At 46.2% G+C, this 24,944-nt stretch overlaps 4 protein-coding genes across 8 annotated transcripts in view; 3 read left to right on the plus strand and 1 right to left on the minus strand.

Annotated features, from left to right (window-relative positions):
* PRR14 (proline rich 14) overlaps positions 1-15,800 on the minus strand; it is a 47,079-nt gene extending 31,279 nt beyond the window's left edge. The window contains exons 1-2 of the mRNA XM_083469163.1: positions 15,168-15,800; positions 14,434-14,937 (exon numbers count right to left, since the gene is read on the minus strand). The gene's annotated coding sequence lies outside the window, so the exon portion shown is untranslated. The remainder of the gene's footprint in view (positions 1-14,433; positions 14,938-15,167) is intronic.
* LOC310691570 (uncharacterized protein) overlaps positions 1-23,213 on the plus strand; it is a 35,756-nt gene extending 12,543 nt beyond the window's left edge. The window contains exons 8-10 of the mRNA XM_083471430.1: positions 17,972-18,018; positions 18,599-18,700; positions 20,346-23,213. Coding sequence (XP_083327556.1) covers positions 17,972-18,018; positions 18,599-18,700; positions 20,346-22,378 — 2,182 coding nt within the window. The 3' untranslated portion in view covers positions 22,379-23,213. The remainder of the gene's footprint in view (positions 1-17,971; positions 18,019-18,598; positions 18,701-20,345) is intronic.
* Positions 587-7,297, plus strand: LOC310690377 (uncharacterized protein). Of its 5 annotated transcripts, none has more exons than XM_083469168.1 (4): positions 587-719; positions 2,615-2,722; positions 3,129-3,336; positions 5,012-7,297. In XM_083469168.1, exon 4 carries the CDS (start codon positions 5,023-5,025, stop codon positions 6,667-6,669), a length of 1,647 nt encoding a protein of 548 aa, XP_083325294.1. In that variant the 5' UTR covers positions 587-719; positions 2,615-2,722; positions 3,129-3,336; positions 5,012-5,022; the 3' UTR covers positions 6,670-7,297. The 5 variants fall into 5 exon arrangements, with proteins under 5 accessions (XP_083325294.1, XP_083325296.1, XP_083325295.1 ...); XM_083469170.1 differs by having other exon boundaries at positions 3,129-3,320; XM_083469169.1 differs by having other exon boundaries at positions 3,129-3,259.
* Positions 8,406-11,690, plus strand: LOC310690411 (BLOC-1-related complex subunit 6-like). Its single transcript, XM_083469261.1, has one exon. It carries the CDS (start codon positions 10,336-10,338, stop codon positions 11,044-11,046), a length of 711 nt encoding a protein of 236 aa, XP_083325387.1. The 5' UTR covers positions 8,406-10,335; the 3' UTR covers positions 11,047-11,690.
* Positions 23,214-24,944: the final 1,731 nt, after the last annotated feature.

Below are 24,944 nucleotides of genomic sequence, written 5' to 3' on the forward strand. Positions count from 1 at the left end.
TGATGTTAAATGGAGGGAAAGAGCTGCTTGGAGGAAGGAAATGATAAAAATCTAAATTAAAAAATTGAAATGTAAAGGCTTGGGGCTAAAATCCCATATTCAATTATCAGAGGCTTACTTCTGTGTCCACAAATATTGGATTGCACTGATAATTATTGCAGGGTTATAAACTATGTTAAGGATAGTAACGTTTAAAAACTGACCATTCATCCTTTGGCTTCAATAACAGCTTGATGGACCAAATTTAAGAAGTCAACGTTTTTTTCCACCACCTTAGAAGGAGGCTGAAAAAGAGAGAAATGCCAGAAGAAACTTTCCCCATTTTGGTATATTTTCCTACACTTGGAATGGAGAGTGAGATACAGAAAATTTAGAAGCAAATTTAGCAGAATCAGGATTAGGTTTTTCATTGCTTAAATGAAAGAAAAATCGCTGAATTCTCACATAAAAACAAAATATATAATGTATTTAGTATAATATATTTTATTAGCTGATCAATGTATTGTACATACATTGTAAAGATAGAAAGTTGGGCAATCTTAGGGGTTAATACCAGCGAGATTTTTATATGCTAGACGAGACATGGAAGTAGCAGTAAGGGGGAAGGTGGTGCTAAGTGTACCTTCCTGTGCAGCATCCCCCCTCCCTGTTTGCCCCAAGCCGACAACAAAGCTTAGCTAGGATCACAAAGTGCAAGAGCTGTCAACATGCATAGCCTGGTGAGTGATGGGAAGTCCAGAGCTGGGGTTATTCTATTTATTATTTGTAACATTTTTACTTTTCAAGCCTGTGAGTCTTGGGGCATTAGCAAAGCTGGGATACTGGGAGATTGGGGTTATTGGATATGAAATGTTGTCTGCTAGAAATAAAACGTTAGAAGTCTGAAAGCTGGATAACTGCAGGTTGGGTAGTTTCCTAGATCAGTGTTTCCCAACCTTTTTTGGGCAAAGGCACACTTGTTTCATGAAAAAAATCTCGAGGCACACCACCATTACAGCCCCGTGACGTCAGCGCGCAGCGTCACGCCGGGAGGGACATGAATTGCTAGCAAATTACATAATCACCTCCTTGAGGGCTGGCTCATCTTCTCTGAAGGCAGAACCCCATTAATTAACAGCACAGACTCACACCATAGCCAAGACGAGGGGGGAAAACCTCAGTCATGCACAGTCATGCACATGTGGGGGCTAAATGAGGACGAAGACCGGGCAGAGAGCAGGGTTCAAATCACCCCACCTGGCCAGGACAATCCCTGGGTGCTCCCTTGGGCCACTCGCCTGACCCACCTCGCAGGGCTGTTGTTGCGAGGATAACACGGGGAGAACCACGCGCGCCCCCGGGAGCTCCTTGGAGGAGAAAGCGGGCGATGAATGCAATGCACGAAATATATGAGAGGCAACCAGGTTTTGCAGGTGAGGGGCCCCCGCCAGCCTCCGCTTCCAACACCCGGCGCAACGACGCCGAAGTTTCCCCCCGGGCTCGGCTCGGGGAGCAGCGCTGCTCCCTCCCGGCTCCCCTTCGCCCTCCCGGCTATCTCTGCCACCCACTGAGGACCCCCCTCACCTGCCAAGTCCGGAGCGCCGGTGGAAGTTGCATGCATGCATGCAGGGCGCCGCGTTGCCATTGCATTGCACTGCACTCCATGCAACGCCTGCACGCATGCATTGCCTTGCACGCCCGCCAAGGGGTCTCCCCGCGGTCCGATGCGTTCCCTCCGGCGCGGATGCAGCATTGCAAAAATAAAACCCCCCTGACTCAGCCCTACCTGGGGGGCAGCCTCCGCCGCTCCGCCTCCGCGGGGATCCCCGGGCTCCATCCTGCCGCCCGATCTCCGTGGGGGCGCAGGCAGGCTGCGCGGGGTCTGCACGGAAGAGCCCCTGCCCGCCCGGCCACCGCCGCTGCGCTCATTCCATGGCCGGGAGAAGAGCGCTTCAAACAAAATGCCTGGCCCGCCAGGCCACGCTGGGAAACGTAGTTCGCGCACCCCGCGCGGGCGCGGAGCCCAAGGGCGAGGGGACTACGGATCCCGGCAGCCCCCGCGCCGGGGACGGAGGGGGAGAGGCCGGGTGCAGGGATGGAGGGACGGGTGGGCGAGCGAGTGAGTGGCAGCCGCCAAGCCTTGGCCGAGAGCCAGGAAGGGCCTCCCCGGAGGAGGAGGAGGAGGGAGGCGCAGAGCGGGAGGGAGGGAGGGAACCCCAGGGGTCATCTAGTGATTTTTTAATTTTTCCCGCGGCACACCAGGCAACATCTCGCGGCACACTAGTGTGCCGCGGAACAGTGGTTGGGAAACACTGTCCTAGATGATGATGGTGATTGCCGCTTCTCCTGGGAGAAATGTGGCCTCGCAAAGGGATATTGCTTTGCTGTATGTAGTGAAGGAAGAAGGCTGCTGGGATAACTTGCCTTTGCCATAGCCTGACCCAGGTAAGCTATCCGTCTTAGTTGCTGGAAGTGTAGGATATGAAATGTAGGCTAGTAGTATGAGCTAAATGGGAAATACTGGACTAGTAGTAGAGTTGTTTTCTCGTGTTGTGGCAGAAGACCGGGGAGGGTCATGAGAATCTTTCAGGTTAGACATGTCTCCCAGCCACAAGGTCTTTATTTGTTGTTTTAGAGTCTGCTAGGACCTGCCCCTTTCAGCCACGGAAAAGCACACCTTTACAGTTTAGGAATGTAGCTACAGAGACACTGAGAAGAGAATCAATAGACTCCTTTTCTCCAGGTAAGGGTTCTTTTCTTCTGTTAAGTACATTCTCCAGGGATCTGATGCCTGTGTTCTTTAGCCTGAGCACGACTGTCTTCTGATTGGGTGGCATGGCCTATAGTAATTGAGTGGGGGGATTAGTAGCCAACATAATGCTTTTGCAGGGTTTTGTTGGGAAAATGATGTTTTCAGCTGGTCTTCATTTATTTATTTTTTTGCAAAGGAAGGAGGATAAAGTAATTTCTAGCTTTCACAATTCTGGAAGCAAGCTTGAAAATGTTACAGTAATTACGAGCTAATGACGTGGAACCTAAAAATACCCTGAGAACTGCTTTTGGTTTATCCATGAGGAAATAGTTGTTAAGAATAAGTCATCTTGAGTCCCAATAAACTCTTACTCTTAATTTTTCTTTCCTTTGAACAGGGCATTTCTACCCGAAAACCTCTTGTTAACTCCTGAGATGGATTGAGGGAAGGAACGTAACAAAACAGGCTCTGAGGCAAGGAATAGCCTTCTAGCTTCAAGGAACTACAGAACAGCTCCAAGATCACTTAGTAAAATGGAGAAAGTAAGGTCTGGTGGGAGGGGTAGCACACAGTGGTTAAAACATCAGAAGTAGGTAACTGATATGGTAAGATCACTGTCAATACAGTAGGCTCAGGTCTTGACTGTCTCCCTTTAAAAAATATATTATTAATTTGTTGGTTCTCACAGGATGTAGCACTCCACACTGGTGTGGTATCAGAGGATGGAAGTGTGGCAACAAGATTCAAGGACAATCAAAGAAATATTTAAACATTTCAGTTTAGTATAGTATAGTATTAGTATCAAAATATTTTGAGGGGGGAATACAACCAGAAACATTATCCATGCCTCTCTTCAAGAGCATTGGCTATTCTTCTGAACTTCTCCATGGCATATTGTTGTGAACAGGGATTTTCAACTCTGGCAAATATGAAAGTTCAGAAAAGGGAAAGGCTTCTTTGTGTTGATGAGATGAGAGTTCATTTATTTCAGACTAGACCTAAGAGAAATGAAATTACCTGGCAAAAGTGAGCTCACGCTTCTCACTGAGTGTGTATACATATTTAAGGTACATATGTAAGAGGCTCATTTATAATTGTATTTTGAGAATGATTCATGTTCTTATGTAGCTGCATTTTAAAAAAAGTTTTGGATGCCCCATGATCATATTATAAAGTCGTCGTGTTCTATGCTATAAATCAAGCACTGATAGGAGTTGTTTCCTTTTGTTTTCCAATGTATTTCTAAGCAATAAAAAAATTGGCATGAGCAAATTTTTGTTTTAAAAGTATGGCCCTGAGAAAAAGTTAAAGAAGCACTGTATTAATTATTATTAATAATCACCATCTCAACAGTTAAGACACTGCACAGTAACTATTATTAAAAGGAGCATCCTCAAGTTCAAGATGCTAGTTTTAACACTAGAGTCAGAAACAGGGAACTAGAAACCTGTGCTGCTTCCAGCAACAGAAAGGCTCAAGAGGAGGGTCTTCTGTACTTTTATGTCCCAAACCACATCCTAAGCACAGCTGCCAGCAGTGAAGGAGTATCAAGGATTGCTTAAGGGTTGTGATCCCTTCCTGGAGTGGAAGATGGAATAATCTGGGCAGATGGAATAATCTGGGCAGGAGGTGGTAGCAGGATAAAAAGACGTGGGAATGATGAGTTTGTCCAGGCATAGGCAAACTCTGGCCCTCCCGATGTTTGGGACTACAATTCCCATCATCCCTGACCACTGGTCCTGTCAGCTAGGGATGATGGAAATTGTAGCCCCAAAAATCTGGAGGGCCAGAGTTTGCCTATGCCTGAGTTAGTCCATAAATACAACTCAAGGATATTGTGCTGAGAATGAGACCCTGTGGAAGGGCCATATTTATTCAGAAGTGGGCCAGTTCAGGAGTCTTGTCTTACTGGCCTACAGCAACTTTCATAATAGCTGTCATGGAGAGGCTCATCTAGCTCATCCTACACTTTCTAGGTTGGAAACCACAGTGAGGTGGGAAAATAAATTCACTGTGGTTGAGAAAGGCTCTTCACATATGCACTGGCCTAAGCTGCAGTAGTGCCCACATTCAGGACCCAAGGCCAATGCAGAAAGAACAGAGAGGAAGGAAGAAGATGAGGACTTGGTAAAAAATATATCTAAAGACTAAATGGCAGCAAATGATGCAGCATAGATGGAGCTATGGTGGTAAAAAGACTTGTGGAAGCAGAATGTGAGGATTGATGGTCGTTGGGGATTGATGGTAGATGAATCAATGTGAATTTCTTCTTTCTACTAGGAAACAGAAAGATGGATACAGCTGAAAAACCTGCAAGCAAAAGGGAAGATGTAGTATTAGGAATAAAATCTCAGAGAAGTTTAGCAACCCCAGTAGCAAAGCATCGGCGAGTAGGCAGGGTAATCTGCGGTGTTTGTGGAAAGAGCTTTGTCAAGACCTGTGAACTGTTTGCCCACCAGCGGACCCACACAGGGGAGAAGCCATACGAGTGCTCAGATTGTGGCCGTTGCTTCTCTGTCCAGTCCGCATTGGCCAGTCACCAGAGTATCCACACAGGAGAGAAACCTTACAGATGCCAGGAGTGTGGCAAGAACTTCCGGCTGAAGAGCAACTTGACCCGCCATCAACGAGTTCATGATGGCATAAGACCATTTCGATGTGAATACTGCGGGACCACCTACAGCACCAAAGCTCACCTGGTCTGGCACCTGAACACCCATACAGGTGAGAAGCCATACAAATGTACTGAGTGCTGGAAGCGTTTTGGAGAAATCTCCTTGCTCGTAGAGCATCTTCTTTCACACCAGGGTGATGGTAGTGGTGGAAAAAATGAAATTGCCTCTGCAGGACGTTTAGGTAGTGGGAACCTTCACCACTGCGATGATTGCGGGAAGAACTTCTGCCGGAGCACCACGTTAGCTGAACACCGTCGCATTCACACTGGTGAGCGTCCTTTTGCCTGCGGGGAGTGTGGCGAGCGGTTCATGCGACGGGCTCTCTACAACGAACATGTCCGCACTCACTCTGAAGAGGGCCCACCCAACCTATGTGTAGCCTGTGGTAAATCTTTCACCAAGCGCTATTCCCTTCTCCAGCATCAGAGGTCACACACAGGAGAAAAGCCCTACCAGTGCCCCGATTGTCCAAAAAGCTTCATTGCCAGCTCTGCCTTGACACAGCACCGGCGGATACACACCGGAGAGACACCCTACCCGTGTCCAGATTGTGGGCGCAGTTTTAGCCAGAAATCGGTGCTCACAACTCATCGGAGACTTCACACAGGCGAGAGGCCATACAAATGCCAGGAGTGTGGGAAAGGCTTTAGTCAGAGTTCAGCGCTCACTCAGCATCTCCGGACTCACACTGGTGAGTCCCCGTACAGCTGCCAAAAGTGTGGGAAAAGCTTTAGTGGTATGTCAGCTCTCAAGCGACACCACCTCACCCATACAGGGGAACGCCCCTTTCGCTGTGATGAATGTGGCAAAGGGTTCAAGCAGAGCTCCACGCTGGTCCAGCACCAGAGGATTCACACTCACGAGAAGCCTTATGCCTGTCTCCAGTGCAACAAAAACTACAGCCAACGGGCTGCTCTTGCCAAGCACCTGAGGACTCACACCAAGGAAGCCTTGCTTTCTGGCACATGCAGTGAGCCAATGGACATCAGGGTTTATAAAGAGCCTTTTGTCCAACCCCAAGAAGAGGAGAACAATACAGAGAATGACATGGAGGAAGAAGCTGATGAGGTCGTGGTGCTCCCTCCGGGGACGTGGGATGCTGAGGTAAAAGAAGAGTCAAAGCTTCAGTGGGAGAACGACATACCATTTGCAGAAACGGGGTCGCTCTCATGGATGAAAAAGGAAGAGTCAGATGAGGCCCAGGTAGAAAGGAGAGAACTGTCAACAGTTTCTCTGCACATCAAAGAGGAACCAGATGACTGAAAGAATTGTGGGCACGATGTCAGGCTTTGTGGTTTTTTCAAACAAATGTGCCAGGGCTGTCCCAGAAACTCCCACATGTGACAAGGGGTTCTGTCTTGGAGGGAGAAAGATAAATCTAAACTTGGAGCACTGTAAGGACAGACCTCTGAAAAGAGTGCTATTGGAACTGAAACCTGCCTTGAACCATGTTTACCAACCCTAATCCCAGAATTGTATAGCTTGGTTATGAATACTCGGTGGTGAGGAAAATGAATTCAGTATATCCTGAACAGCATTCTTCATTACCTGGTTCATGCAGTGTCCCCTTGGAAGGGAGCAGATTCAGAAGAGGTTCCAGAGCAGAGCCTTAACTCAAATAAATTATTAGCTGATCATATTCTGTGGGTCAGCTTTGGGGGTTTGTGGTCTTGAAAACCCACTTTAAAAAGAAAAAAAGTGTTTTGGTGCTCCAAAGTTGCACATGCAATTTGGAAGGTATAAAACTAGAATTGCAGGCAGGACTTGTAGTGGCCATGTAACCAATTAATATGAGGGGTAGATGGCATGGAGGGGAATGAGTATTCCCAGGAGGTGATTGTGCTAAAATGTCTCTCTGCATTCACAATGTATTAAAGGCATGATGACAACAGTGGTGCTGCAGTCAATATTTTCCAGTAGCAATGTTAATACACTATGCCTCAATCTTTGCCCTAGGGCAGGGATTAGGAACCTGCAGTGTCTCTAATGTTGTTGGACTACTCTCCCAGATCATTGGCTGTGCTGCCTGGGGCTGATGAGAGTTGGTCCAACAAGATCTGGAGAGCCACAGGTTCTCTATCCCTACCTTTGGGCCAGGTTGTGAACTAGTTCATAGCATTGTGCTAGTTCATAGAGGAATAGTGCCATGTCACCTTGAAAATGGCTTGGGCAGTGTTCACATTGTCTGTTTTTTGACAGGGCCCTTATCGATCATGGGATTAAATAAAGTTTACTGAAATTTAACAAATAAATGCTGAAGAACTCTGGGCAATCCTACCCCAGAAAAGCTCAACAACTCTGGGCTCAACAACTCTGGGCAATCCTCCACAGAAAAAGCTCAACAACTCTGGGCAATCCCCCCACCCCATGCACGCTCCTCCTCCCTCCAATGACAATGGGTAGATCACTGCCAGTTTTTTTTATACTGGGAATAGATTGCAGTTGGACGTGCCTGACATATGCTATCAGTTGTAGTCCCACAGCAGAAAATTGGCTTTTGCTTTTTGCTTTGTTTTTTGTTGCCACAGGGAAAAGATATAGGAAACATTTCTTCATAGTGGTGTTAAAACCCTTGAAACATTGTTTGCACTCTTTTTACGAAACAGGACTTCTTTACCACTCATTTTGCTTTCTTGGGCTCAAGTTATGGCTCCTTCTCCACATATTTCAAATGGATGATGAAAGTGAGGTGGTTATCTTACAGAGTTTTCTAGAGGTTAGAAGGAGTTGTGGCTCTGAATTTAAGCAACGTATATTATCTTCTGCTGAACTGGTCTGTCCTTGTCATACAGGAGGCAGCTCTTTAAAATAAAATATATGTAGCATTATTTTATTAAAAAAACCCTCAGGCCATGATTTCATTTACAACTTCACTGGCTTCTCTGACAAAAAGGTATCCCTTATGCTTGAATTAATTTTTAAAAACCAAATCAAAAACTCAAGAGAATTTAGCTTAGTCCTTTTAAAAATGCATTTATGGAAGAGTGTTTTCAATAGCAAGAGCCAAATTCATTGGGGGGGAAATAGGGATAACGAACAATGAACCTAGATAACCTTGGTTCAACTCTAGACTCACTAGAGGCACAGTTTTTACAATCTTTCCATTTCAATTCCTCAGTCTGCAAGATGGGATCACTGATTGCCTACCCTACAGGGTTGTTGTGAGGATAACACTAACATTTGCAAAGAAAATTATTACTTTTCCTTTTTTTTAACATCTGAAAGCTAGAGCTGTATTTGCATAACAGTGCAATAGCTCAAGACCACAATTTAGTGATGTTTACATAAGCAGTTACTTCACTTTAACAACAAATGAACAACTTTCCAAAGTATCTAGTAGATACACTGCAAAGGAAAGTGGATGGGAAAAAAGGAACTGTGAATCAGGATTAACAGATTCCATTCTCAAGGCTAGGAAGTATTCTTTAAGCATTGTCTTCTTACACACACACACCTCCTTATCTACAGTCCTCGTCAGCACCTGCCTGGGAAATGTAGCTATACGATATGCTATTAAATGGTCCTGTTTTGAAGGAAAATAACATCTTCATTTCCCAAGTTGCTTTCACCTTCCTTGAGGGAAATCTCATGAAAAGGCATCCCCCTGCCTACTTACATCTGACCGATTATGTCTTTAGTGTTTCTATCCAATTTTTCAGATAATTAATGAGATGCAGTCAAAGCTAGTCTGTTAATAGACCCATTGCACTAAGGGATATGATGATTAGGTTCATTCATTTCGATGGGTCTACCCTGAATAGAACTTAGTTAGATAAAACCTATTGTCTCACATAGTGACTTGCATCAGTAAGAGTAAGAGGTGTCCTTCCATCAGGCTTGCAATCTAAAAAGACAAAGGACACACAAAGATGGGAGCAGGAGGTAAAGGAGGCAGAACAGTTTTTCAAAGACAAAACAAAGTGGTGAGCTAAAAGCAAGTCCTTTTGTCAAGCTTAGGTCAGGCTGGTCTTCTCTGCCGTTCTACCTGGAATAGGAGTGGATGGCTCTTGTTCCTTTGGTCCCATTAAGAACACAATGGGACAAATGTGGGGACAATTTGCAGAAGATCAGAAAGGAGGTGGTGTACTTATTTGGATAATGGTCCTGAGGTTCCAAGTTACTGTTTTAGAGTATTTATTCGTCCTGAAAATGACAGCTCCACATATAGTTCAGGGGAAGTTTGTGTTTTCAGACTTTGTCGGTGGGGTCCAATTTTGTAAAAAAACACCAAACCCATAAAATTCCCTCCAGGAGTTAAGAACACAAGCCTAACCACGTCAACTCTGAAGTAAATTGTATTGAATTCAATGGGGTTTACTCCCAGCTAATTTGAGATTAGGATTGCAGCCTACGTCAGTAAATTAAAAATACATATTGCCTTTGGAAATGCAGGTTTTGTTTGTTATCTCTAAGCTTCAGTTTTGAAAATACTGGCATTTCGGTCTGACAAGCCTCTACGACAGAGTAGGATGACATTTACCGCCCTGCGGGAACCTTTAACACTTCCCAATTTTTTGATTGGTGAATCTTGATACCAACCTTCCTTTCCCCTGGCACATCGAGAACGCTATCTTGCGTCAGACCTCTTCCGGCAGAAGAGCTTGACCGATCATATAGAGCGCCCGATATACGCCTCTTGCTTCACGTTGACTGGCTATTCCTTTTAAAGAACGTGAGACGCACCAATGAGAATCTCCCATTTGTTCTCCCAGCGAACCTACTCTCATCTTCCGCCTCTTCCTTGAGGATTCTCCGCCCATTAGAGGCGCCGACCGGTCACCTGGTGCTCAGATGCAGGAAATGGGCAACTTGAATCCCTCTTGCGCGTTGTCTCTGGTATCTTTTTTTGTCTCCTCCGAAGCTCCTCCTTCAGGGTCTGCATCTTGATCTTTACTTCTCGCATCCTAGATCTGCTTGCTATATTACGTAATGGAGGGACAGCATATAATGGCTCAGGTGCATATACAGACCCCAACGTCCTCCTCCTCGTCGTCATCGTCTGTGGCTGGGGAAGAATCCAGGAGGCTGCGGGTGGCAGCCCGCGAAAGGATGGCTGGAGGCCGTTTGTTGGACAGTCATAGCCTGGATGGGATAAGCCAAGTGTATGGAGCATCCAAGGCTCAGGAAGGTAGGAGGGCTACCATATCCAGCGCTTTGGAGCTAGAAGGGACAGTGAGCCATGACGGGGATCTGACACACTTTGTGGCCAACAACCTGCAGATGAAGATCAAGATGAGCTCCCGGGGCAGTCTGGATGACACAGAACCCACCTCCTCCTCATCAGTGTCGTCGCAGTTGTCTGTTAGGGGCAAAACTGCAGATATACCTCCAATTGACCCACAGGTGATTAGGGATCTGGAAAGGCTCACTAGGGATGTGGCACAGAAGGTGGACCAGATGCTAAGAGCCTTGAACAGCGCTATCCAGAACATGACAGCCCTCAGCGTTGGGTACATCCAGACTTACCGGGATGCTGTAGACAGCTTGGGTGAATCTGTGGACATGAGCATCAAAGGGATGTACACTCTGATGGCAAGGTGTGAGGAGTTGGACCGCTCCATGCAACCTGTCCATACCCTCGCTAAACAAATCCGGGAGATTAAGAGGACTCTGGAAATCTTTGAGGCACTTTGCAAGTAGTGCCTCTTTCAAAAAACTAATTAACTTGTTCACTGGTGGGGCATGAAGCGGGCTGATACCTGATCTACTGTGATTTATACTCAAAAAGGGAAAACTATGTGGATGTGTTCTTGCACTATAATAAATGAAGTATGGCAGTGTTTCTCAAACTTTATAAAATATTGTCCCTAGATAATATTACTAGATCAAACTCTAGAAGCCTCATTAGGGCCTGCCTGCCCTTCTTTAAACAATCCCTGAGCCCCTCTTTCCTCACCCACCAAGATTCCAACATCCACCAGTGCTGATTCAAGCCCATATAAGACCCTAACACCTCTCCTAGTGCTGCTTTCTTTTCAGCCTAAGGTAGTTAATGGGACCTGCAACCCTGATTCCCTCATCAGTCCCAGAGGAGTGACAACCCACACACTGGAAAAACAGACTGAACTATGTGTGGGCCAGCTACTAGTGGGTGCACAGCTTTTTTGCAGCTAAAAAACAGGAAATTATGTTCATGTGTCGTTCAAGCTGACTTCACTGATGTTGGGTTTCAAAAACTTCTGTTTCAAAAAGCCCAAGTTGTTGGACCTGAATTTCCACAAAATGTGTTTTATAGAATTTGTGTCTCATCCATACAGGGCAATACTAGAGGGTCTTTTGAGAAATTGTGGAGTGTCTTTTCTTGACTTGCTAATGCATCTTGGATTGAGGGCATGGTTGTGATTTTAGGGAAGCTGTGAGCCCCATACTTGTTACCATTGTTTCTTATTATATTCTTAAATGTTCATCTATGTAAGCTTCCCAGATAATGATCAACAAACCTGAAAGAATGTTCCATGTTGTCTCAAATGCAGGTTCTAGCATTTAATAAGCCAGGGGTGGGAAATCTTTTTTCTATCCAGGGCCAATGACCCACAGGGGAAAAAATTCAGGGGCCATACACAATCATTAATTGTGCAATGAATACAATAAATGAATAAGTATATTGAAACACTCAAAAAATTAGTGTTCGGGTGTTGCCATCTCCTGAAGCTCCTGGCTACGTAGGTTGGGATCTACTTACTAACACGAATAATACTATAACTGAAAATAATACTATAAATGCTTTCTTCTTGCAGGGATTCTTCCAGTGGAACAAGAAAGGTAGGTGGGACAAGGCTTTTAAGCTACCTCTGCAAGATACTAGCAGCATAATTAGCCATTCTTCATGCCACCTTTCTCTTTGTAAAGGAGAGAGGGTGTTGTGCACTGCTGTTAGATGATGCTTGGAGCACCGGCTGGTAACAGTGCCCAACTGACTACTTTTCTTGCTGACCCATCGGGGAGATGGTGGTGGGTAGCAGTAAAGAGCCTACTGGTTAAGCCCGTAGGGGCTGGATGAAATTAAAAGGTGGCATCTGCACTTGACAAACCATAGATAAGCAGTTATACTAGCAGAAGAAAGATGGAAACACAGTGCCACATAAGACTTCTGACTTGTTTCAAAATTTTTGAACAAGAGACTCCAAAGACAATAAATAAATAAATCAGTGATCATTAGCATCAATGCCATCAGTCAAAACAGGACATCCTGCCCACCAACAGTGATAGAGTGGCTTGGTTAATTCTGCCTTGTGGTCTATTTCAATCTGGGCAGTGTCAAGGAAGACGGCATTATCTCACCTCAAAATCTTTGGGAGGCCCCCTGTCACACATCCATAACTTAGCAACTACATAGTTTTCCTTGCTGACAAGCTATATTTGCACATGGACAAAACTGTCCCCACTGAGACTGATTTTAAACATACATACAGTAGTACATCAGGTTACAGATGCTTCAGGTTACAGACACTTCAGGTTACAGACTCCACTAACCCAGAAATAGTACCTCGTGTTAAGAACTTTGCTTCAGGATGAGAACAAAAATTGGGCAGCGGCGGCACAGCAGCAGCAGGGGGCCCCATTAGCTAAAGCTGTACCTCAGGTTAAGAACAGTTTCAGGTTAAGAATGGACCTCCAGAACAAATTAAGTTCTTAACCCGAGGTACCACTGTAACTGGTAAAGATCTGGTTTAGACAGTGATTAGGTGATGCAAGTTTGCTCAGGAACAAATATTGTTGCCTAGCTACCAGTGAGCTGAATAATTTATTTGGTGATCTAGTTTTGTCTTTGTAAACACTTTTAATTAAACCCAATTTCTGAACCCTCATAAAGTATACTATCAAAATCAGTATTCTAATGATACAGAGAAAGAAGAGATGTTTCACCAAGTGAGAGTCTAGCAGAATACAAGAAACTGGTGCTGTCCGTTGCTGGATATGACAAGGGAGTACCAACTGCTCTCATCTCTATCATCTGGCTGCTTGAAGGCTAATATCTGCTTACCTTCTACAACCCTGCACTATAATCAGGAAGGGCTTCTTCTCTGGGCAATGTAGTGTTTTATTTGTTTATTTGACCAATTTGTAAATTATCCTTCATCAGTTAAGATATCAGCAATTCTTAAACTACATTCAATAAAACTATTTTTAAACATTAATTCCTACTTTAAAATAATATTCAAACCATCACACCACTATAGCAGAAAGCAGCACCCCTGCCTCTGACCTAAAACCCACCATTCTTTCCCAAAGGCCTGAGTGAAAACAGATCTATGTGTCTCAAGATGGCATTGGAAACTTAGGAATGAAGGTGACAACACAAACTCTAAGGCAGGGATGATGAATCTGTGACTCTCCAGACTCCACTCATGCCACCCCCAACTATCTGCCAAGCTAGCTGGCGCTGATGGGAGTTAGAGTCTAATGACATCTGGAGGGCCACAAGCTCATTGTCCCTACCCTCAGGGAGGGAATTTTGCAGGCAGGGTGCCACCACTGGGAAGGCCCTGTCACCAGATGATGGTTGGCTTACCTGTCAATGGGAGAGACCGCAAGCAGCACCTCCACCAGATCTCAAAGCCCAGACCTGTGGATATAGGAAGAGGTGCTCTTACAAGTATTTGGGACCTAAGTCACTCAGGGCTTTATATGTTTGCATTCAAACCTTGAATCTGACCTAGTAAGCATGTTGGTAGTGCATTCTGTGTAAAATCAGTGTTAGATGATTCCAGCTGGATACATTGATCACAAATCTGTTGGCTGTGTTCTGCACCAGTTGCAACTTCTAAACTGACTCAAAGCACAGTCCCATGTGGATTACAGTAATCTGTTTGCAAGTGTACTAGAATTTGGAGTGCTGCGGCAAGGCTATCACAGTACAGTAGCTGGAAACAGGCCTTGCTGACCACTGAAGTCACTTGGGCCTCCAGTGACACTATTGGATTCAGGAGGACTCCCAAACAAGCTATGGATCTGCTCCTTCAGCTGGAGACTGAAGTGCAGCACCATCTAGAACATACAGTCTCCCCAATACCCGAACATGAGAACCACTCACCAACACCTCTGCCGCCTCATCAGGATTCAGCTTCAGTTGATTGGGCCTCATCCACCAGCCTATTACTGTCTCCAGACATTGGTCCAGCACTTGCACAGCCTCATTTGGTTCAGATGGTGTGGAAGATGGTGAAGATGATCTTCCTTGGGAGGGATCTGGTTGGGTTTTTTAATCACTGACTTGTTATTGGTATGGCTTGCATGGTATACATTGATGAGTAGCAAATTAAATTATTTCTACTCCATTGTAGTTATTTTGTTATGAAGAGTGCTGCGAGCGTGTGCTCATCTTCAGTATTGAATCTTAATAAAGGAGATGGCAAAACATGCAAAGCAGATCAGATCTTGGTCTCACATCCTAAGATACTTTGGGAGGAGATGGTATGCAGGCTGCACCCACAAAATCCTTTTAAGATGTGTAGGCTACATGGAATAAGCCACATAATTGTAAAAAGTGGGATTCACTTCCAACAGAGGTTAAGATTTAGCAAGATAAGACTGGATAGAATTATGAACTCTGTTTGGACTGATTGGTCTGATTTGGACATTAATGCAGTAGCAAGAAGATGATCAGAATCCCCCTTCGGATCTTGAAATATGGGTCCCCCCAACAAAATTTAAAATTCGGCTTTGTAATTCGGAATTTATGTGATGTGATTTAATTTGATTTGATTGGCTGGTTAATAAAAATTATTTTTTGAAAAAATAAGATTTAGCTATTACTGTACTTACATTCAGGGTGTTACACAGTGGGTGGATTTCCACTAGCACCCATTTATTTGCATTGAACCAGACAGGGCTTTATTTGAGAATGGGTTGAGCCCCAAAATGGATTTTGAGAAGGGCTCAGGCAGCTGCGAAACATACAGTACCTTTAACGAGAGTGAATCTGAGCCCAGCGCATTTCTTCCACATTCCAGAGGAATATATCTATGTTCCAGCAAATACAAGTTTTGTGGCCACCTTAAAAGACTTGACAGGTTTATTGCTGTGACTTTTTTTCCATGGATGATGACAATGATTCACCAGAACCTATTCACGCAGAACTGGGATTTCTGAGCCATTTCTGTGTTTAAATATGAAGCACGGGAGGCGGGAGGGTGACAGTTGCTCCGGATTAGCTACTTCGGAGTACAACTGGGGGCGTGAGCCCGTTAAACGTGGAACATATACGTTCAACCGTCATCCCAGATCAAGTGTCGCGGAGCGAAACGCTCACAAGAAGCGAGAGACGATACCCTCCGTTCCTCCGTTAAGAATGAGGTAATAATAACTGGTCGTTTAAAACAGTTCGGTCAACCGCCTCGAACAAGCAGCGCGCGACACCCACACCGACAGTTTGTTTTAAGGCGGGAAAATCAACCAAGTTGCCTGAATAGGGGGCGGAGTTAATCCGGGCGGGCGGAGCGCGCGCTGCAGCCGTTGAGAGGCTGACGGGTGGTCGCGCGCCGGTGGCGGCGGGGTGGGTGTGAGGCGAGATGCTGCTGCTCCCCCCCCCCCCGTTTCTCGTTCTTCCCCGCTCCACTTTTTCTCCTCAAACATTAAAGTGGGCGAGGTGGAAAGGCGCATTGAGTGCGCGCGCGGGGGTGGGGTGAGGATTGTTCTCTAGCAACCAAAATATTCTCTGGCTTTACCAAAACCAATAGAAATTCATATATATATATGTGGGATTAAAATGCATTAGATATCAATATATATAGATATCTAATGCATTTTAATCCCCCACTTAATCCCCCAAAGGCTGGAGCTTCCAAATACCAGTTATTATTTTTGCAGAGCCGTACTGGGGTCTCTTTCATCAGTCCCTGGCCCTCAGTTGACGGTCTCAAAGACAGGACACCAAAGGAAATGAGTTTTTGTGGGGAGGAGGAAAAAAAATAGTTCAATGGCCTCCAAAGTAAAAACATTCCTGGAAATGGAAGGGAACTTTCAGTCGCCTTTAGTGGCGGCGACAATAATTTTATTATTATTACTATCTTATTATTCAAGTCACACGTTCAGTCCTTGGCACCTCCAGGTAGAATTGGGAGAGATGTCTGAAAACCTGGAGAGATGCTGCCAGCCAGTGTTGACGATACTGAGCTGGATGGAGCAAGGGTGGAAGGCAACTTCCTATGTACATCTCAACGCTCGTAACAGGTTAGCTTCATTATGCAAGGAAGAATATGGCTCAGTTTCCCGTGGGGTGCAGAGACAGTTCTCATGGGACACATGACATTGACAGAGGACACGGCGCGTTCAGCATGTAGAACAAATTCCAGACTGACTCAGAATTGGATGTGGCATATGCTAGGATACGCAGAGCATATTTTACAGGAGCAGTTTAGGGCACTTGTCATATCCAGTGAGATATGACACACAGTGCAAGGATTGTCATAAACCTTTTGTTGGCCCCAGAACACCACTCCACCCCCACCCCCCATGTTTGCATTTGGAATTGCATTGCTGCCGGCAGCTTTTTAAACCTTAGCTTCTGTAAACGAGATATTGTACCAGATTTGGGGGAGAATAGATGGACACAGAGTTGACATTTGTTGGATGTGTAGTGATGTATAACAGTAGTAGCGGGACTCGGGAACGTAAGTATGGGGATTGGCATGCACTCCCATCTTCTACCCTAAGTGTTCAGGTCAGTTTCCCCTCTTACAGTTTTAACACTTTTTACACGAATCGTCATAGAATCATAAAATCATGGAATGTTAGAGTTGGAAGGGACCCCGGGGGTCATCCAGTCCAACCCCCTGCAATGCAGGGATCTCAGCTAAAGTATCTATGACAGATCCATGACCATCCAACCTCTCCTTAACAACCTCCAGGGAAGGAAAGTCCACCATTTCTCGTGGCAGTCTGTTCCACTGCTGAACGGCTCTTACTGTCAGAAAGTTTTCCGAATGTTTAGTCGGAATCTCCTTTCTTGCAACTTGAAACCATTGGTTCCAGTCCTACCCTCCAGTGCAGGAGAAAACAAGCATGCTCCTCCTTCACGTGACAGTCCTTAAGATATCTGAAGATGACTATCTCCTTCCAGTCGCCTCTTTTCCAGGCTAAACACACCTAACCCCTTCAAGCGCTCCTCATAAGGCTTAGTTTCCAGACCCTTGATCCTCTTGCTTTCCCTCCTCTGCACACGTTGCAGCTGTCATGCCAGGAAAGTGGAGTTCAGAAGGGGAATCTGGGTTGACTATGCAAAAGCAAGCAGTTGCTTAGCGTATGTGGGAAGCAACGGGATTTACTCAAAATCTCAAAAGCAGAAATCAGTTCCTAAACTTTGGTCTCGTATAAAAGGCATGTATTATAATCCGATTGGGCTGCCATGTACTCTAGCCGTTTGCTTAAACGAGGGTCGTATGACAGCTCTAACTTCGGGAAGTGACTGAGTTAAAACCGTAGAGCTTCTTCTGTCTCCGACGCCTAGAAAGGACTCAGAAGGAAGTACCGTTGTTGAGGGGGCTTAATCATGAAGGGACCTTCCTGTTGCAAGCGGATCTCCATAGCTAGACACCTAGCAGCATCCCCATGCCCACTAATGAAAACAAAGCCTGCAGGGGACCCATAAGGGAGACAACGCCAAAGAACAAGGTTCGATGTGGCTGCAATTGCAGCATCTCGCTGGATCGTACGAGCAGATGATGAAGGGAAAGGGGCTGGGGAAGGGGTGGGAGTGAAAACAGCAATGGAGTCAGGAAACTGTCATGGTGACAGGAATGCAAGAACTGGGCTGGGGAAAGTTAAGGAGAAACGACCCCCCCCCCCGCTTCCAACTCAGCTTTGGCAGCTTTCCTTTAATTGTGCAAAATATCCTTAAATTTTAGAGGAATATTTCTGATGTGAGAGGTGTTGGGCGGGTTTGGTTTTCTTTTTTCTTTTTCTTTTTAAATAACTGTCATATGGGGAACTTACGACTGTTCTAGTAGGCTCCATAGAAAGAAGGGTATAGATGTCTCTACTGATATGGACTTGTGGGGAATGTCTGTTCTGTAAGATGCTAGGGAATTTGTGTTATAGGATGATCTAAAATATGTGTACAGGGGTTGCTCTTTTATGAGCCTCAATAGGGAACTGGGGCATGGTTACACATGTGAGCATTGCATGTCTTAATGGTGTAGACATCTTTGCATGCTCTCACCCTATACAAATCTATTTCTTTCCCCGCAATCAGAATTCCCCAGTACTAACACTGCTGAGACTTCCCTTATGGAACGTGAAAAAGAAACATGTATCCTGGATCTCCAGGACTCCAGTGAAGAAGAGACACTAAGAGGTGAGGAATGAATGGAAGCTCTGCAGCTTAATGACTTAATGAATCAGGAAATCTCCACTCCCCCTTCCACAAAGTTATAGGGATGTTTTTAGACAAGCCATCACCTCTTAACAGCTTTCTTTAAACATATAAAGGGAAATAAAAAAAAAATAGAGATTTCCAGGTTTACCAGAAGGAACCTTGAAATTAGACTTGATTTGGATTATTGTAATGAGATGTCTTACCTCCTTATTTAGAACCCTGCTTTCCTGTTCCTGTTTTCTTGATCCACCACCAAAATTACGCAAGAGTCATTTTCACCCCTTATCATTTTGCTGAGGTTTCAAAGATATGCCATCAACCTTCTCTCTCAATTTGTGGGAGAGTTTTCAGTTGCTACTTGTCAGTTCTATAGATCTATTTTAACATTTTTGTTAAACTGCAGGCAATGAAATTAGTTTTGCAATCCGCTTTAGTCTAATCACCCACAAGTGTGGGACTGGTGCTGATGGAGCACAAGACTAACAGGAGGCAGGTGTTCAGACAAGACATGGTAAACTGTGATTAGCTTCAAAAAGGGTTGAATAGCTGCAGAAAGTAAGACCCTATGCAGCAAACTCCCCATAGCTTTTATGTGATCACCCTTGAAGGTTGAGCTAATTCATCACATATACTACAGAAATACATCAAGGTTTTAACAAAAATTCATATATTTCTATATGAGAAAATCTATTACGTTCTCTTTCAATGCTCTAATTTTACCCACAATTCTGTCAATTCCTTGTGATGAGAGAATTGTGAGTAAATAAGTTTCTTTGATTTCCAAAATAGCCTCCATGATTGACTTTTTTTTTTTTTTGCAAGCTTTGTGGCAGTTTAAAAGCAGGAGGGGATTTGTATCAATTTCCTTTGTGTTAGGGCTGGGCGTTATCAGCTTTTCAACACTGCAGTGTATTGGCAGCCAAACATCGTGGTTTGGTGACATACTGTGAAGTTGAAAAAACAAGATGCATTGGCCTCTGCCTGTGAGACACTGGGTGAAACTGCCCCAGCTCTCACCTCCGAGAGCTGAGGCAGTTTCACCCAGGCTTGCAGGCTGGGACAATGCAGCTTGTTTGTACCGCTCAGCCCCGGTGCAAGCAGGCAGAGCACCAGGGCTCCTTTAACTGCTCGCTGTGGGGAACGGCAACCATGCTCCCCTCAGCTGAGCAGTTTCACAGAGTCCCCACCCCACCACAGCTTGCAGGAGGCAGTGCCGGGCTGGGGGCTCCTTTAACTCCTTGACTGAGGCAAGGGCAGCTGCACATTTCTCAGTCAAGCAGTTTAAAGATGCAGAGGGAGGAGCCGATACAGCTTGTTTCTCCCTTTGCGTCATATGAGGGCAGAGTGGGATGGCGGTTTCACTCAGCAATATATTCTTGGTGAAACCACCACCACTCCTGAGTCCCTCTGCTAGCAGTGCCCACTGGAGGAAGGAACTCTTGACTCCCTTCAGTGGATGCTGCTAGCAGGGGGACCCAGGAGCGGTGGCGGTTTCGTTTGTCATTGTTATTTATTTTAAAATGTATAGTGTGCTTTCCCAAGGTTCAAAGCAGTGTACAAAATGAAGTTAAGAGTTCAGCTGCCAACAGTGAGGTAAAAATCTTTGGTATGATTATTCCAACAGAAGACATTGAGATAATAAATGAAAATAAGGAAGAGGAAGCAGAACAACAGAACATACAGAAAGAAGACAAGTGGATTCATGACAAGGCAAAGAGCCAGCAAGAAATCTTCCAGGAAAAAGGAATCACAGCACAAGGCCATCTAATGGAAACTACCCAGCATGTGGCCAGTAATGGTGAATCTGTCATATCTGTGGAACAAGAATCTACGGACATTTTTTCCGACAATGACAAGGTGCCCAAAGCCACCATCTGCCCTGACTGTGGGAAGAGCTTCAGTAACAGCTCCCACCTAGTCCGGCATCGTCGTGTACATACGGGAGAGAAACCCTACAAATGCCCCCACTGTGACAAGAGCTACCGCCAAGACTCCCACCTGGTCCAGCACATGCGTTCTCACACAGGGGAGAAGCCATACCGCTGTACTCACTGTGGCAAGGGCTTCTCCCAGAGCTCCAACCTTATCATCCACCAGCGGACTCATACGGGTGAGCGGCCCTTCACCTGTCCCGAGTGTGGGCGGAGCTTCAGCCACAGCTCCGATCTCATCCAGCACAAGCGGATCCACACGGGCGAGAAGCCCTACGTCTGCTCCATCTGCGGGAAGTGCTTCTCGCAGAGCTCCAAGGTCACCCAGCACAAGCGCTTCCACTCGGGGGAACGGCCGTTTTCCTGCGGGGAATGCACCAAGACGTTTCGTCTCCGCGCTGACTTGGTCCGCCACCTCCGTGCCCACACCGGCGAGCGGCCCTTTGGTTGCCCAGAATGCGGGAAGCACTTCGCTGAGAGCTCCCACCTTATCCGACACCAAAGGATCCACATGAGCGAACGGCCCTTTCGCTGCCCAGACTGTGGGAAAGGGTTCAACCAGAGCTCCAACCTGCAGCAGCACCAGCGCGTGCACCGAGGCCAGAAACCCTTCAAATGCGATGAGTGCGGGAAAGGTTTTGGCGTAAGCTCAGCACTGCTGCAGCACCAGCGCACGCACACGGGCGAACGGCCCTACTGCTGCAGCCAGTGTGGGAAGAGCTTCAGCGTCAGCTCCACTTATCACATACACCAGCGTATCCATGCTGGTCAAAAGCCCTACTCGTGCGCCAATTGCGGGAAAGGCTTTGTGCGCAGCTCCGCTCTCCTTCAGCACCAAGCCACCCACACTGGCGAAAAGCCCTTCCGCTGCCCATACTGCGGGAGAGGCTTTGGACAGAAGTCGGCACTCTCCCAGCACCGGCGAGCCCACGTGAGGAGAGGAGAGACGTTGGCTTTGGTGGAGGGCTGGGATGCTGCTGGGATGGAAGGTGTTGGGGACCAGGGGGTGGAAGGAGGAGTGGACAGCCTGTGGCAAGGCAACGGGATAGGGATTATGGAGCAGGAGTGGCAGAGCGAAGGGGACGAGAGCATGAGGCGGGAATGGGAGGACGACGGGGATGAGACGATGCGGGTGGAGTGGCAGGACGACGCAGACGAGAGCGTGGTGCAGCGGTTGCAGGAAGACGGCAGAGAGGGCATGAGGCAGGAGTGGAAGGATGGTGTGGATGACGAAACAGAGAGGACAGAGTGGCAGGATGACGAGGACGAGTGTGTGGAGCCGGGCTCGCAGGACGACTGCACTGAAAGCATGAGGCTAGAATGCCAGGACGACCCCGACGACGAGGCCGACGAGAGGGTGGCGGTGGGGTTGCAGGATGATGGGGACGAGAGCATGAGGCTGGAATGTCAGGATGACGAAAGCGAGGAGGAGGATTTCCAAGACCATGAGGATCAAAGACTGAGGGGGAAGTGTCTGGATGAGATTGTGGAGCCAGACTGGCAGGATGACAGAGAGGAGAGCCTAAGGGAGGAGTGGGAGAACGCCGTAGGTGAGAACTTCAGGCAGAAGCACACCAGCGAGGGACAGGAGTGGCACGGCAGTGAAGACGGTAGCGAGAGGCAAAGCTGGCTGGGAGAAGGGGAGGATAGCTTGGAGGGGGAAGGCGGGGAGATTGGAAGACAGAGTTGCCAGGATGAAAATGAGGAGATTGTGGTATTAAAGTGATTGGGATGCAGCGGACAAAAGAATGGGAGTGGGATTCTTGGGGAACTCATTCTATATCCCAACCGGCAAGCCATCAATATGTCGTGGACAGAAATGGCAGGACTATCCATTGGTGCAAAGTGGTCTTGTTCACCTGCAGCAAATATGGCCGTGTTTGTGTTGTGTGGGAGATTCTGCTTGGGCTGCTCTCCACTTGAAAAATGTTCCTCACCTTCAGTATCTGCATGCCTGTACTAGATATCTCCACATGGCTGCCTCATGGTCAAGCTGTATGATGATCCAGCTCCCTGTGTTGTCCCAAGTCTTGTGCCATTTGCTGGTCAAATTAATTCCAAATCGGGTGATTTTATTCAATCAGCTTTTAAATCTTACCCTACATCTGTACATGGTGTGCCACACTTCTCAAAGTGAACTATGTAATGTTAAAAACCCATAAAGCTACCCGAGGCAGGTGCCTTTTCATAAAGAGGTGGGTGACTGTGCCTTTCCTTACTGCTGTAAGCAATTCTTGCTACACTCCTTGAATCAGTTTGGTAGGAAGGACACCTCACCTCAGTCTGGAAGCTTTGAAATCATTGGCTTAAAAAGGTACTGTGTGAGCAACAAAAAAACCCCATTAACTTTGTTTTATTTTCACTGGTATTATTTAGGAGCCCAGGCAAATCTGGGAACATATGTAAGACTACAGTATTTAACTAGAACAGCTTTTTAAACTCTTATTGCATGCTCCAGACCCTTTACCCTTCCTAACTGAAGTTATTTTTGTAATGTTTTGATTTCTGCTATTATCCATGTCTCCCTCTTATGAACTAATAAATGCTCTTTTTAATTCCCACTCAAGTACCCTGAATTTTTTTAATTTTGACTCCAGGGCTAATAATCAGGCTAAACATTTTTTCAAATCCATTTCAAGACAATTGATTTTACATCACCTATGCATTTTAGATACTCTGATCTGTGTCTGTTCTTTGGAAGCAGAATGCATTTACACTTACAATTGCCAATTAAATCTAGACAGCTGAGCTGATCAAAACTTGCTGGCCTTGATCCAGAGAACAGAAGGAGTTATTCTGCATACCTAAAGGTGGTTTGAATTTGTGTTTCTCAAACAGCCACATAGCAAACCATTTGAAGCTGATGGGAGTTTCATTAGCAGTTTGGGATATGGTATGGGGCTTAGCCCTTCCAAGAGAAAATGTACACAGGGGGTACTCCAAGAATTAATTCCCTTTTACTGTCATTAAAATGATCTCTGACTTCTGGCAAGACAAGATGGCAAGAGCCACGGCCGCATGTTGCTCCTGAGAACCGCCAGCACCAACTGCACTGCCTGACTGGTCCCCACGTCGCCCCCACTGTCGCAATCGGAGGGGGGAAATAGGGGTGCCCAACGTGACAAGCAGAAAGGTCGCACAGAGCCCCCATCGGCATTGACCCTGCTGGGACCAGGAGCACCCCATCGACAGCCCAGTGAAGCTCCTAGGCCTGGAGGTCTCTGGAGCCGAACAGAAAGCAAAAAGGACCCCCACCCAGCCAAGCACCAGCTTACCACTGCCACTGCTACCAAGGGAGAGAGATAGGAGGGTACTGGGAGGGCCAGGGAGGCCATGAGAAATAATGCGGCCTAGCCCAGGTCTGACCCTGAGCCTACCTCCCTGGCAGCTAGTGTGAAAAGAGCAGGTTGGGACCCGCGGGGGGGGGTGAAACAATGTGCCGGAGACCACCCCAAGGAAAAACAAACGCAGCGCAGGACATCCCCTTCTGGAAAGTTGTTGTTGTTTGTTGCTGATTATTTATTATTATTATTTTATTATTATCTTTGGATAACTGTAATGGCATCCATGCAGGAGGCCTGAACAATTGAAGGCTGCTCCCTGGGACTGCCGAAGTCGCAGAAAAAACTAAACTCGTTTATTTTCTCACACAAAAAGTCAAGAATAAGCCCCAAACACCTGCACCTCCCCTCCTCAGATGAGGAATCCCCAACACTGAATCATATTACATCGCCAACCAAGTATGCCACATATATTCTAGAAGACGAGACAAAACAATGGGTCCACTTGGAGAGAGACACCATCAAAAACATCCCCACAACAGCATACCCAATTCTCAAAAACAAACTAAAGAAAATCCCCAGAACACTGAACAGGTTCACACAATCCATGCTTAAGGCATGGAAGGGAAAAGTAGGCATACTGTCCCCAACCCCACTAACCCCCCTGGCCTATCGCCCACTATTCCAACACGCAGCACAAAACCAAAGGCCTACACTGTCTAAAAGACTTATTCAAAAACAACAAACCCATACCAACACAAGAAATACTAGGGAACACACAAATACCACACAATCCAACAGTAAAATCAGCAGCTGCTAGGCCCTTGACTACCTTCGAAAATCTCCTGACAGCAAAGGGACACGGCAAAGGGATGGTATCCACAGTATACAAAATACTGCTCCAGAATCTCAAAACCCGCCTTGACACTGAAACTCACCTACAGGTGGTACTTAACACCAAGGAAACTGGTGCTGAGGAACCTCACCAAGATGTTGGAGAGGCTGCACCTC

This window comes from Podarcis liolepis (assembly GCF_965112155.1).
Source record: "Podarcis liolepis genome assembly, chromosome: 13".
NCBI classification, from domain to species: Eukaryota; Metazoa; Chordata; class Lepidosauria; order Squamata; family Lacertidae; genus Podarcis; species Podarcis liolepis.